The 14,802-nt window shown below is 40.9% G+C and overlaps 1 protein-coding gene across 1 annotated transcript; it reads right to left on the bottom strand.

The window, feature by feature from the left end:
- Positions 1-2,348: 2,348 nt before the first annotated feature.
- LOC104441595 lies at positions 2,349-2,823 on the bottom strand. Its single transcript, XM_039311054.1, has 2 exons — positions 2,661-2,823; positions 2,349-2,582 (listed from the first exon to the last, which is right to left on the bottom strand). The coding sequence occupies exons 1-2, from the start codon at positions 2,784-2,786 to the stop codon at positions 2,460-2,462; spliced, it is 249 nt and encodes an 82-aa protein (XP_039166988.1). The 5' UTR covers positions 2,787-2,823; the 3' UTR covers positions 2,349-2,459.
- Positions 2,824-14,802: the final 11,979 nt, after the last annotated feature.

The raw sequence follows: 14,802 nt of genomic DNA, 5'->3' as shown, positions 1-14,802 counted from the left end.
CAACGCCCCCATCAGCAAACCACCACCATCTTCGAGACCACTGGCCCACCTTCGAGCCACCTGTGGTCGTCAACCAGTTGAACAATCGCCAACAAGCCTTCGATCATCTCCATTTTCCTTGGTAGTCCATCTTGTGTCTGATGCCAGTGAAAAAGACCAGTGGCTCCCAAGCCCAAATCGGCGGTTCAACGGCATTGCTAGCCTTTCCGACTAGCTTGCTGGAGATCCTTATTGAGTTGCTGAAGTCACCGTGCCTGATGGTAGTCCAAAACCTCAACAATCAAGTTTGAACTTGAAGAAAATTAAGGTGCAGTACGTTCTTCGCTCAAATCCGATGAAGCGAGGTCGTAATAGTTGGTTGTTTGGTTGTAAAACAAACAAAATTTGTCTTTTTTTTCTTTTTGTCCCATAAAGGAAAGTTAGGAGAAGATGGGCCACTTAGTAAATGTGAGCCTTTTTTTTTGTGTGTTCAAAGAAAGGGTCAGGGTGTGAGCTAGACCCCACAATACTCATATGTGGGTATGTGATTAATTACGCGATTATTAAATGCACTTAACATGTGGCGCGGGTTCATGATTTAATTAGTACTAACCCCTTTATTTTTATTTTATTTCGTATAGTTATCTTGTTAACCTTTATTAGTTGAAGTGTTTTTGTTTTTGTTTTTTGTTCATCAAGTATTTTTGGAAATTATGAAATTTAGAATTTTATTTTTATTATTTTTTATTATTCCAATTTTTATACATGTCTTTTTAATTATACTTATTCAATTTGCAACTTTTCCTAAAGAGTTGATTTGTTCACTTTGCAATTTTTCTCGAATGATTGCTTTTGTTTTCACTTGCAATCTTTTACGAACAGTTGTTTATGCTCTTTGTCAGTTTTTGGCATGAATAAGAATGGAGTTATCTCAATTTTTCTTTCCAAAACTACAATCATCATTTCAATTGTTCCTTAGAGAGACTCTAAAGAAATATCATAATTGTTGTCTAATATTCTCATTTGAGACTTTATTATATTTTGGAGAAAATTTGTGTGTGATCATTAGTAACATTGCAAGGCAAATAAACCCTTAAAAAAATGATATCATGCCTCAAAGTCCGACTTGATTGCTCTATCCAATTCAAAGTCATATTTTTCCAATAATAGACAACGAGGGCTAGGATTCAAATCATAGGACACCATTACACGCTTAGGATGATGATTAGGATGATTGATGATTATTTCCTCGTCTTTAAGTAGCCAAGCCTTTCAAATGAAAAAGAACCAAAAAAGTAGCCGAGCCGTTGTTCTTTCCTATTGAGGCTTCACCTCGCCATGTCAACGGATGGCATGACATTGACGTGGTGCATGCTTCTGATATCCAATCGGATCTTGACACATAGGATGCGCATGGCAACATTTCTATTTCGGGGAACTATTTCTTTGCATAAAGAGTTTTTTTCTATTTTTACTCCGGGAACAATTTCTGAGTAAAATATAGTGTTTGGTAATTATACAAAAATTTTATTCTTGGAATAGAAAAATAATAGAAATGTGTTTGCTAAAGGTTTATAAATTTTTGTATTGATTTGTTTTTTTTTTATTCACGGACCGTCAATCGCTGCCTATCACTGCACGACCATTGCATGATTGTGTGTGACTCCACCTTGGAGGATTCACAAGATCCGGAAGCAAATTGGGTCATTTTACTCTGAACTTTTGCACTAAGCATAAGCATGTTGGAAAGTTTGATACTTCTGATAGCGTTGCTTGGCTTTAATGCGTTGGAAAGGCTGCTGTAGTTTTCTGTCTTCCTGAGGTCCTCTCGTATGAATTTTAGTCATCCTCTCCCATCCCATTCTTTTTCCTGGTAGCTCTACAAGTTTTATCTCTCTCCTAAAAACACTAACTTAAGCATCGGAGATTCAATCTGGACCAGAACTCGGACCCATGAACCCGAATCGTGCGGGATCAATTTTCTGGTCGAAACTCTAGCCAATTTCGTGGCTCTATAGTCGAGCTTCAACAGACACAATGTTGCATGCAGTATAATATGGGCTCGGACCATTTAACTTCAATGAAGCGGAACTCATTTAACGTAAGATTTCTTGACTGAAAACTCTGTCGACGTCACCATAGCCCGGTCCGCCAAATTCTTAGCACATGCCGAAAGGAGCAAATTTCACAAATCACTCCCAATGCAAAAAAAAAAAAAAAAAAAACCAAATTTTTCGCCAAACCAAATAGGAATCAAACCCCTGAACCATCATTGATTTCCAAGTCGAAAGCATGTATAACCTTTTAGTCGCTTCGGTCAAACCGTTGTATTTTCTGAAAATTCAGATCAGACACGTAAAAAAAAGCAAAAGAGAAACTGTAGGTCTTTTCTCAAAGAACCCAGAACGAGATTACATTCCATCGTCGGCCGTGATAAAAATCACATCTTTCGAAATCATTGTTTTGTCTATCCCCGACATCTATCTGTGCGCGGTCACCAGCGTCTCGACGAATTTCAACCCGTCGAATCTCGGCGCGAACGCATCCTCCGTTGAGCTCTGCGCCCCTGCCCTCGCTTCCGACGACGGCGACGGAGCACGCCCCTGAAACGAGCCCCACGTCAGAACGAGTGAACCGACCCAAGTCCGAGAAACGCGAGCCACGTCAGCCGATGCCTTTACCTCGTTCGAATTATTGGAGCACGGACGGAACGCGTCGCTCTGGTCTCCAGAGGCGCTGGCGAGAGCCACCGTGGACGCGGCAAGCACCGACGCCATCAACGCGCCCGGCGGCCCCTTCATCGACATTTCGGATCTCCGAGCTTCGCCGCGTCCCGCAAGCAAAATTATCCCTCGGTCGATGCGCCATACTCAGGTCCTCGAGCTCGCTATTTATACAGCCGGGTCAATTTTTTTACTTTGTTTTTTTTTGGGTCAATTGGGTCGAGTTCGATTGAACGAGATTGGATTCGAGTTTGGGTTCCGGCGCCAACTTTGAACTTCGCCGGCTGAGCCAACCCTGTGACGACCACCGGCGCCACGTGTTGAGGCAGTGTTCATTAGTGAACAAAACAAAGCTTAGTGAATACATCAATGGAAGACTACAATGAATTGTCATGAGCGCACGATTGCTAGATGGTTATGCCTACAATCTCGATGTCTGTACTTCTTCAGGACAATCTAGAATCTTGAAAAGTGTAACAGCTTATTTATAACTGTAAATAGAGCTAACATTTTATTTATGGATTCAAAATCCATAATGGTTCGTAGATCACCGTTATTGGGGGGATTTGAGAGCCCACGTGATAATCATTATAAACTATGATCAATCAATGGTGAAACATCTATTCTTGCTTGCTTACTTTCTCTCAGTCTTTCTACAATGACAAGTCTACAGTGCATAGTGAATGAAATTATTGTTGGGGAGAAACAAGAGCTTTTTTACCATTGATTGAGCTAGGAGTGCGACAATTAAATTATAGCTGGGCCGGATGCATTTTCAGGGATTGGGCAAGGGCCTATAGTTGTAAGTTACCACGGTCCTTCTGAGGAGTACATCACAGCACAAGGACTCTTTGTTATAAACAAAAACAACCTAGACAGAATGCTCGAGAAAAATAAAAGACTGCTTTAAGTTGGTCAGAAAAATAGAAAATGACTTGGGCCGAAAATATTCCCAAGTACTAGCCCACGTCTAGTGTCGGGTGAAAGGTTGTTGGCCCGTTACCAGTAATTTGTGCATGGTTATTACAATATCCACCTCTCCATTTTTCTTCCTTTTTTTCCGTTTTTTTTTTTTTTTTGGATATGTTCAGCAGAAGTCCTAAAACTTGTCCAGAAAGTGCAATTGAATCATAAAACTTACAAAAAGTTCAATCAAGTTCTAAAACTTGTCAAGTTGGTTCAATTGAGTCTTAAAATTAACACCGTCAAGAAAGTTAACGGAAATTGCTGACGTGGCGGCGACGTCATATTTTAAATGATTTTTTATTTTTCAAATGGATTTTTAAATTATTTTTATTCAAAATCTTTAAAAATTAGATTAAAAACTAAAAAGGAAAATCTAAATTTATTTAAAAAAACAAAACTATTCAAAAAAAAAAAAAAAAAAGGGCACCGGTAGACTTCCGCCGCCGCCCATCGCCGGAGGGGCCGGCGACGGTCGCCGGCCCCGGGCGGGGTGGCCGGCCCTCACCCTCGCCCTCACGGGGGCGGCGACCGCCGCCGCCCTGGGCGAGGCCTCGTCGGCCCTCGCCGGCCCCGAGCGAGGCTCGCCGGATCTCGGCGAGGGCCGACGAGGCCTCGCCCGGGCGGGCGACGGTCGCCGTCCCGCCCGTGGCCGGTGACGGTCGCCGTCCCTCACTGGGGCCGAGCAACCATCGCCCGCCCGGCGAGGCCTCGTCGGCCCTCGCTCGGGGCCGGCGAGGCTCGCTAGATCTGGGCGAGCCTTGCCCGGGCGGGCAACGGTCGCCGGCCCTCGCCTGGGGCCGGCGAGGGCCGGCCACCCCCGCCTAGGGCCGACGACCGTCGCTCGGCCCCTCCGGCAATGGGCGGCGGGGAGAAGAACCCGATTTTTTTTAAAACAATTTTAAAAATAACTTTTATAACTTTTTTTTTAATTTTTGATGAAAATAAGATAAAATAAATAAATCTAATTTTTTAGTTTTTAATTTTTTTAAATGAATAAAAAATCATTAAAAAAATCCACGTGGAAAATAAAAAATAATTTAAAATGACATGTCAGCATTTTTAACGGAAAAAGCTAATGGTGTTAACTTTAGGACTCAATTGAACTAACTTGACAAGTTTTAGGACTTGATTGAACTTTTTGTAAGTTTTAGGACTCAATTGCACTTTCTGGACAAGTTTTAGGACTTTTACTGAACATATCCTTTTTTTTTTCTTTTTTTTCTTTCCAATGCTTGACTCCCAATGCAAGTGGTGATTGCACCCACAAAATCCTTGTTTTTTTTTGCCAATCATTTTTCATTGAATAGCCTTCTATCGCTTGGTCAAACCGTTATATTTTCTTAAAATTTAGATCAAACACATAAAAAGAGCAAAAAAAAAAAACCGTCAGTCTCCTCTCAAGAACCAAGAACGAGATACATTTTCATCGTCGACCATGATAAAAATCAAATCTCTTGAATCGTTTTTTTTTGCCTCTTCCTAAAGACTGCACGACGCATTCGTCCTCCTATCTATCTGTGCACGGTCACCAGCGTCTCGATGAATTTCAACCCGTCGAATCTCGGCGCGAACGCATCCTCCGTCGAGCTCCGCGCTTCCGACAACCCCGAAGACGACGACGACGGCAACGGAGCACGCCCCTGAAACGAGCCCCACGTCAGAACGAGCGAACCGACCCAAGAGTCTGAGAAACGCGAGCCACGTCAGCCGATGCCTTTACCTCGTTCGAAGTATTGGAGCACGGATGGAACGCGACGCTCTGGTCTCCGGAGGCGCTGGCGAGAGCCGCCGTGGACGCGGCCAGCACCGACGCCATCAACGTGCCCAGCGGCCCCTTCATCGTCATTTCGGATCTCCACGCTTCGCCGCGTCCTGGAAGCGAAAATATCCCCAGGTCGATGCGCCATATTCAGGTCCTCGAGCTCACCATTTATACACCCGGGTTGATTTTTATTATTATTTTTTTATTTTTTGGGTCGATTGAGTGAGATTGGATTCCGGCGCCAACTTTGAACTTCGCCGGCCGAGCCAACCCCGTGACGACCGCGGGCACCACGTGTCGGCGTCCGGGTGGCGTGCGTGGGTCCTTGAGCTCGAGAGAGTGGAGCGGCGTGGAGCGCGTGGGGAATATGAGCGGTCGCGCGGTCGAGTTCGTGGCTCGTGGGTTGAGATTTTATGGGGTTTGGTGTTCACGCCCCGCCGGTGAGAAGATCAGTTGAATTTTTTCTTTACTTTTTTTTTTTTGTCAATCCTACTTTAATCTTTACTCTAACACTCACTCTCAGACTTTTGTCATACCTCCTTGCAGGACGTGGAAGTTGAAACCCACTCCTGAAATGAAATCGTCCCCACCCCAATCCCCCCAAAAAGGTGGGGATTTGAACTCCCAACCTCCCCCTTCCAAATTGGTGCGAAAGTGTGTGGAATTCGTGGGATGCCGAAGCTCGGCGCCGTTCGAGCAATTGAAAACCACTTTGGGTACAGCGACTCCTATTTAGTATTTATTGACAATAATTTATGCTTAAATATTTTCATGAATGATGAAAATATTTTTAATTATTCATTTTTTGTAAACAACACAAACAATCGTTTTTAAGAAAACATTTTTCAAATTATTCATTTTTTACAAAACAAACAAGTCTCCTTTTTAATTAATTAGCTTGGGATCCCTCCTAATACCATCTAAACTAAAGTGCAGACATTGAACAATCATATGCTTTGATTAGCTCAATAGTGATGGGATTTACACTACAAATATGGCCGGTTGACCAATAGCTTCCTTATTCATCAAATTTGGGGAGATGATTGGCTCAACATCGGGCAATAATCAAAGATTGTTATCTAACGATAGACTTTCTAGCTTGAAAATTGGAGGTTATCTACTCAAATCCCATTGATTATGTGCAAACTACCCTCATTCGAGTTAATTGGACGGGTTAATGCCCAAACTTAATCAATTCATGAGTCTTGAAACGTGTTTCACGATTGTAAATAGTTGGGCATTTGTGCTTGTGCTTTTGGATTATAGAGAAAGAAGTAAGAGAGAGGGTAAATGTGAGGTTTAAAGTTAGCTTCTTTCAATATATGATTTCTTTTTAATTAAAGATTAACCTTTCATATATATGATGAATAAAGTATACCAATGTCCGCTACGTGGATGTTTCTAAAATTTCGTTTTGAGCATGGTAAAAATGCATTAGTGCAACTAGTATGGGTGTATGTTTCAATCGGCGCTTTATGAATATCTACATAAGCCGGTCAATTTTTAAAAAAATTTAGCTACTCGTGACTAAATCTTTGCCTTAGAATAGTCTTTTTCATAAGATACATACGTTAATGAACACTACTAGTAAAGTATATAAGCAATTCATAGTTTACTAGCCAATTTAAAAAGGAATGATTGCTCGTAATTTATCAAAATTTTCCAACATAGTAAATCGATCATTTCGTTAGTATATTGATATCTTCTAAATATTATGTAGATATGACTGATACACCATATATTCTACAAATCATTCACATATTTGTCATATGTCGGATTTGTGTCTAGAATTGGAACTTGTAGAGAGCACTCTCATGCAATTGAATAAATAATGTAACCCAAAAACGGAGCGATATTGCTATCTTTTTCTTTCCTCGATCTTTAATGAGGGAAATTTGATAACTCGTTTTTCATTTTTTCCGACTGATCTTGACAATACACGTATTATGCACAATTACTCTTCGACCGATCTTGACAATACACATATTATGCACAATTACTCTCAAGAACAGTATGTCCTAAGAATAGATCCTTGACATATATTGTAGAGCCGTTCATCCCTGCTCCTTCAGATAACCATCGTCATCAACTTGTGTCCGTTATAATTTTCTTCCAAGCAGAGAGAGACAGAGAGTCACTCAGAGAGATCGTTCAACAGCCCACAGAACACACTGAACAAAAAGTTGGAGTAACGTGAAAAATCATTGACCATGCGAATTTCTACTTCCAATCCATCTAATTTGGGACCGGCCAAACACCCCTTTCGATTAGGTCTTGTATTAGTGGTAATCGCAAACCATCTTTTATTTTCTTCTCTAGCAGTATCAAAGTCAAACCCAATGCAACCACCTAATCACAAGCACAAAGGAAAAGAGTAAACAGAGCCCATAGAGACATAATTTCCCCAATCTAATAATTATCACACAACCAAATTATTATGAGCCACATCATAAAAATAGCATTGAGATTCTACTTCATTGTGGCAGAAAAATGGTCAGCATTTTGTACTTAGGCATCACCTCAAAATCCCTTCTAGAATACTTATGGAGACACTCCTCGTATCTCTTCCTTGCTGAACCTCATCAACAGCACTCGCATTGAATGCGGCTAATGATTTTTGTATCGCTTCCTCATAAGCCTCACTCATGCCAGTCTACATTAACTCAAATTAGGAAAATATTGAAATAATAGAGCATTCATTTCTCTGGCAAAACGTTGCTTACTTCCTCCAGTGGCTTAAATTGGGTCAAAGTAGACATGAAAACCTTAATAGCTGAATCATAAGCTCTACGACACTCCGCTTTTTTAACAATCTACAAAAGTCAGAGGAAAAATAAGAATGAAAACATAACTAATGCACATTTTAATAGATAGCAATGACAAGCAATTTGGGACAGACATGTCCTCTTGCAAGATGAAAAACACCATTTAAAACTTAACGCGTTAAAGAAATGAACAGGAGACACAGATTTGGGACAGACATGTCCTCTTGCAAGATGAAAAACATCTAAATGTCAAGACAAAGTGGAGAAGTTGCTTACTCACACTTGACTCACACGAATTGTAAAATGAGAAACTTTAGAGAGAAGCTCTTAATATATATTCTACTTGAGAATTATATGATACAAATGAAGGGAAAGAGACCACTATTTATAGAAGTACGGGATTCACCATAGCCGTAGATCTCATTTTTAATCTAACGGTGGAGATGAGATCTCTCCAACTACCACATATCCACATTTAATGCATATGTACAATTACCATATTGCCGGCTCTCGAGAGTATTCTAGAATCACTCAAGAAAATTCTAAGATTGCGGAAGATAGGTTGAGGGTTCCTTGTTCATGGATCGGTCACGGTCTTCATTCAGTAAACCTTCAGATCGTGTTGATTCTTCGGACCGTGACACAAGATTACTAGTGGTTCCACAAAACTTTACATGGAACTAAAAGAGGACGTCATGAGTTCGAATATATGTAGACTCTCTATTTTCCTCCACATGTATAATTTTCAAGCTTTTATCTTAAGCCAAAAACCAATTTTTACATGAGGGGAGTGCCAAATTATTCAAATATTAAACTGCACCTTCGTCTAATAATGCCTTTACAAATGTCAGTAGTGTTCACGTATTTTTGCACTTTGTAATCCCATGGAATGTCTATTCAAACATGTGAAATTTTGATAATAATCCAATCATCTCTTGGCATTATGGAGTTTATGATCTGGAATGGGCAACTCTTATCACATAACAAGAGCTAAGACATTGTAGAACCGAAGATCTGCGTGAAAGAATACAAAGTGGCCTTTTATACTCCTATTTTACTGTTCCACACTAAATGCTTTGCAAAGAGAAGAGAATCTCATCTCCCAGCATCACTATACATGTTTGCAACGATTAACCTAAAAGGTACTCAGATTTAAATAAAAGCTTAGCATGTTTTATATAAGATTGATCAACCAATAAATAGCCTACCAACTTCAGCATTAGATAGAGAATCATCTTTGATATACTGCATTCCCATGGCTCTAGTGGATACCTCATAGTAAATCGGGTCATTTTACTCAGAACTTTTGCGCTAACCATAAGCATGTTGGAAAGTTTGATACTTCTGATGGCGTTGCTTGGCTTTAATGCGTTGGAAAGGCTGCTGTAGTTTTCTGTCTTCCTGAAGTCTTTTCGTATGAATTTCAGTCATCCTCTCCCATCCCATTCTTTTTCCTGGTAGCTCTACAAGTTTTATCTCTCTCCTAAAAACACTAACTTAAGCATCGGAGATTCAATCTGGACCAGAACTCGGACCCATGAACCCGAACCGTGCGGGATCAATTTTTTGGTCGAAACTCTAGCCAATTTCGTGGCTCTATAGTCGAGCTTCAACAGACACAGTGTTGCATGCAGTATAATATGGGCTCGGACCATTTAACTTCAATGAAGTGGAACTCATTTAACGTAAGATTTCTTGACTGAAAACTCTGTCGACGTCACCATAGCCTGGTCCGCCAAATTCTTAGCATATGCCGAAAGGAGCAAATTTCACAAATCACTCCCAATGCAAAAAAAGAAAAAAAACCAAATTTTTTCGCCAAACCAAATAGGAATCAAACCCCTTAACCATCATCGATTTCCAAGTCGAAAGCATGTATAGCCTTTTAATCGCTTCGGTCAAACCGTTGTATTTTCTGAAAATTCAGATCAGACACAAAAAAAGCAAAAGAGAAACCGTAGGTCTTTTCTCAAAGAACCCAGAACGAGATTATATTCCATCGTCGGCCGTGATAAAAATCACATCTTTCGAAATCATTCTTTTGCCTATCCCCGATATTTATCTGTGCGCGGTCACCAGCGTCTCGACGAATTTCAACCCATCGAATCTCGGCGCGAACGCATCCTCCGTCGAGCTCTGCGCCCCTGCCCTCGCTTCCGACGACGGCGACGGAGCACGCCCGCGAGCCACGTCAGCCGATGCCTTTACCTCGTTCGAATTATTGGAGCACGGACGGAACGCGACGCTCTGGTCTCCAGAGGCGCTGGCGAGAGCCACCGTGGACGCGGCAAGCACCGACGCCATCAACGCGCCCGGCGGCCCCTTCATCGACATTTCGGATCTCCGAGCTTCGCCGCGTCCCGCAAGCAAAATTATCCCCCGGTCGATGCGCCATACTCAGGTCCTCGAGCTCGCTATTTATACAGCCGGGTCAACTTTTTTACTTTTTTTTTTTTTGGGGTCAATTGGGTCGAGTTCGATTGAACGAGATTGGATTCGAGTTTGGGTTCCGGCGCCAACTTTGAACTTCGCCGGCTGAGCCAACCCTGTGACGACCACCGGCGCCACGTGTCGGCGTCCGGCGGGCGTGCGTGGGTCCTTGAGCTCGAGAGAGTGGAGCGGCGTGGAGCGCGTGGGGAATATGAGCGGTCGCGCGGTTGAGTACGTGGCTCGTGGGTTGAGATTTGATGGGGACGCGCCGCCGGTGAGAAGATCAGTTGAATTTTTTCTTTACTCTGAATTGGTGCGGAAGCGTGTGGAATTCGTGGGATGCCGAAGCTCGGCGCCGTTCGAGCGATTCAAAACCACGTGACGCGCGTGCTCTGGAGACAGCGACTCCTCTTTAGTATTTACCAACTCTGATGCACGGCCCTTTTGACATTTCGACTGCTGCGAGTCGCGTAACACGACCGTCGTTCGATGCTACTTATATCACGTTCTTGCCTTTTGCCAAACGCAAAAGCCATGCTTATCTTCTCGTTTGATTCCCCGAATTTCGGCCAGTGGATCGTCTTTCTTTGTTAATGAAATCCTCTCATCTTTTTTCCAGATTCGTCTCGTTCCTGTAATGCTTTCTAAGCTCGTGGAATTGCTAAAAAGTGATTTGCAATTTTCCCCCTAATATCCGTTATTAATACTTTAAGAATCTAAAGTCGTTATTAAATGTGTCCGATTCGTCATTACCACAAATTACCTCATTCTTCGCCGGATCCATTATTGAAGACCACAGATTATTAATAGGCCAACTAGACGGAGTTTCTTTAAAATATGAGCCAAGAATTGCAAATCAAACCGCAAATTGAATTTCCAAAAATAAAAAACATGCATGAAAGAACAGGCAAGAGAGAGAGAGAGAGAGAGAGAGAGAGTGAGCAATGAGAAAAATTTTATTTCTATTTTTGTTCTAAAAATAAAAAAGTGAGAAATCCAATTTTCATTGTTATTCCAGATTTATCTTTAAATAAATAAAATATGAAATTGTTTTATCAAATTGATTTGTATTCCAAAGTTATTCCCAAAAAAAAACAAAAAATTAAAAAGTAAAAAAATTAAATGATTATTATGTGCACTCTTATTTAGCAAAGATTGCTTTGATTTCCTTTCGGCCCGTCTGCAAATCTCCTTAGCCCACTACCTCCAAAGTGCTAATTCGATTGCTAACTGGATCGCAAAAGCTTATAAATTTAATTGCCTTTTGCAAAATTTGTTTTATGTTCCTCTCAATTCTCTTTCATCTTTACTTTGTTTGGATGTCCCGCTTATGGGCTATTCGAACTCGAAACTTGCATTACTAATGGAAGTTATTTCAGACCAAAAACCCACACGTGTGAATTGAAAAATTGGCCTTCTACTCACGAAATTACAGAATCCTAGGACCCTGATTGAAATTTCCACCGGGGGGTTTGCTTGTACGAGAGTCTTGGCAACATAAGTGAAAAAAAGATTCGTCTCCTATCCGTATTGCCACGTCTACCTCTTGCTTCGGTTTTCGGGTGGAAAAACCTAACATTTTTCATAATAATGTGTTCATTTTGTTGTCAGATCAGTCATTCTTGGTCAGAAAGCTGACTCAGATTCAGGGTCTTCGGAGAAAGAGAGAACCAAAAGCTGTGCCATATATTTACTAGCAGGGGTCCTTAGCATGACCTTAAACTACTACGCTTTTAGAAATAAAAAAAAAAAATTATTAAAAATTACTTAAAATTGATGTCCAATGAAATTAAGTCACTTTTGCTCCAATTCCCTCGAAGTACAAAGCTTGTACCCCTAGATTTCCCCGTTGTCTATCCTTTGAAGTCGAATGAAATTGATGTCGCTCTTCGATTTTGTTCTATGCTCTTCAGCGTCATCAAATAGAGATAGAAACACCGGAAGCCAAACTTTTAATTTTTGGGTCTTTTCGAATGTGGATTTCTTCATTGTCTAAATTCCTCCCTCGAAGTTCTTGTTTGCATAAAATAAAAACATGGGCTTGCAAGAACTCTTATGACTTTGACTCAAAATCGAAAAAAAACTAAAGATTAGAACACTTGTGCACACATGTTAATTGATGAGAGATGGGCACTCTTTCAAGTAACTATCTTTGCATTTCCTATGCTCGTACCGTGCCAAGTAAAGTCATGTTCTTTTTTCGACCAACAAAGAAAAGTCACCTTATTTTGAGCGAAAAGGTCAATGGAGTGACCAATTCAGGTTCAACGTTCTCCGTGCAGCGGGAGGTTGCTCTGTTCGGTTCCATCCATTTTGTTCATTTAATTGGAATCTTTTAAGCAACACTTTGTTGAAGTCAATTGGACAAAATTTGCCTCAACATTTATGTCAAACTTGCAAAACAAGTCATGTTAGGTTTCAGTTTCTAGTGAGAGTAATCCTTCTTGCTTGACGCGTTTCTAAATCTGATGGCTGGCCCGTCCTTCGTCTTTCTCTCAGGGCTCAGTCAGGGTCCTTGGACGCCAATCTTGAGCTCAACTCCCGTCCGTTCATTGACTGGGTCACGCCAGACCTCAATATTAGATCATATGATAAACTGTTCCTGTCAATCTAATAATAAAAAAACATGCAAAGCATGCAATTTGCAGCTGCGGGTTCAACGAACCTGCGAAGATTCCATTATAACTCCTACATGAAATGAGCGTCGGGCCCACCTAAAACCCAACGTGGATCCTAGAACTTTGCTTGTCGATTTATCATGACGTGCAGTCGGTCCTAAAGCAGCCAACATGACCCCAGCTCATGGGAAGTTATCCTTGGCGTATTTGATTTCGTCTTGAGGACCGTCAGGTTCGATTTCCTTGTGATATAAACAAATGCAAAAGCATACGACTGTCGTCCACCTCCTTCGCCCGCAAGGAATCACTTCATGGGTTTTCCATCTCCTAGTTCGTGATAATCTTAAAAAACAATTAATTAACCTCCCCAAATTAAAAGATTTACATGCTCGGTTGCGCCTAATCAACCTCGATTAATTTTCAACGATTCCGGTCTCATAAAATTTTCGTGATCAGCAAGCAGTTTCCTCTTTATAAATCCTGGAGAGATGATGTCTGCTTCATTTTATGTCGAAAGTTTTTTGACGATATTAGGTGGGTAACATCGTCCATATGACGACCCCCATTACCCTCATATTCGCATAAAACATATATATCAAAAGGTCGAACAAGTCGCTCAAAACAAGAAAATATCTGCAGAGTAAATAATTGAATGCGTAGAAATCTGGCATAAATTCAAAATTGATTCAGTCTGGATAAGTACGAGAAATGTGTCATCGGGTCGAACTCCTTGCTAATCAAGGAAAGTTGCATAAATATACACCACTAGCTCTAATAAAGTAGCTTTTTAAATAGTCAGCCGCCTCTTGAGACGTTGCTGGGATTCGCTGTATATTATCAAGATCCAGAAACGATCAAACTACATTTATTAAAAAACATATTATTTAAGAACTATTTAAATTACATAACAGTGATTACGAAGTACGTATTCCTAGCAAGCAAACACAATTGAATCACAAAAAATTTCGAATTGGAGTCTTGGATTGTGCACGACATGGTTTTGTAATACAGCCGACAAAACAATATTTATGTTTCGGATATTTTAGGTTAAGATCTAATAGATTTTTAGAATTAATATTAAGTCTATTGATAATGATGGAAGCATTTTTTTCATGTGACATCCCTAAATTAACTCAGTCGAAGTATAGTCCGTTTTGGCCCATCCCATACGAAGCCTCACAAATTATCTTTTGGTATACAAGCAGCCACTTTCCTAGGAGGTCGCCCATTCTAATAGTACTCAACCCTAGACTCGCTTCCCTTTATATCAAAAGGCGCCTCCGTCTCTCTCATTGTTCGATGCACAATTTGATTCATTTTTGCTTCATTCGCCATCTTAAAAACCTACCAAGAGCTATTCCTTATCTAAAAACCTATAGTCCCAACGACCATTCCCCACCCTCATCGGACCGGGTCATTGCATATCATTGGTACCATTACAATCATGAATTGTCATACATAAGTTACTTAGGATAGTAGACCTATAAACAGATTGCGAGATCAACCGGACTAGATTAAATAAAATTGGACCACTCATTTTTCAGTTCTATTAAAGTGGC

This window comes from Eucalyptus grandis, chromosome 4, assembly GCF_016545825.1.
Source record: "Eucalyptus grandis isolate ANBG69807.140 chromosome 4, ASM1654582v1, whole genome shotgun sequence".
Taxonomy (NCBI): domain Eukaryota; kingdom Viridiplantae; phylum Streptophyta; class Magnoliopsida; order Myrtales; family Myrtaceae; genus Eucalyptus; species Eucalyptus grandis.
The sequence above is the reverse complement of the archived record's forward strand: the minus strand, read 5'-3'. Positions and strand labels throughout refer to the sequence as shown.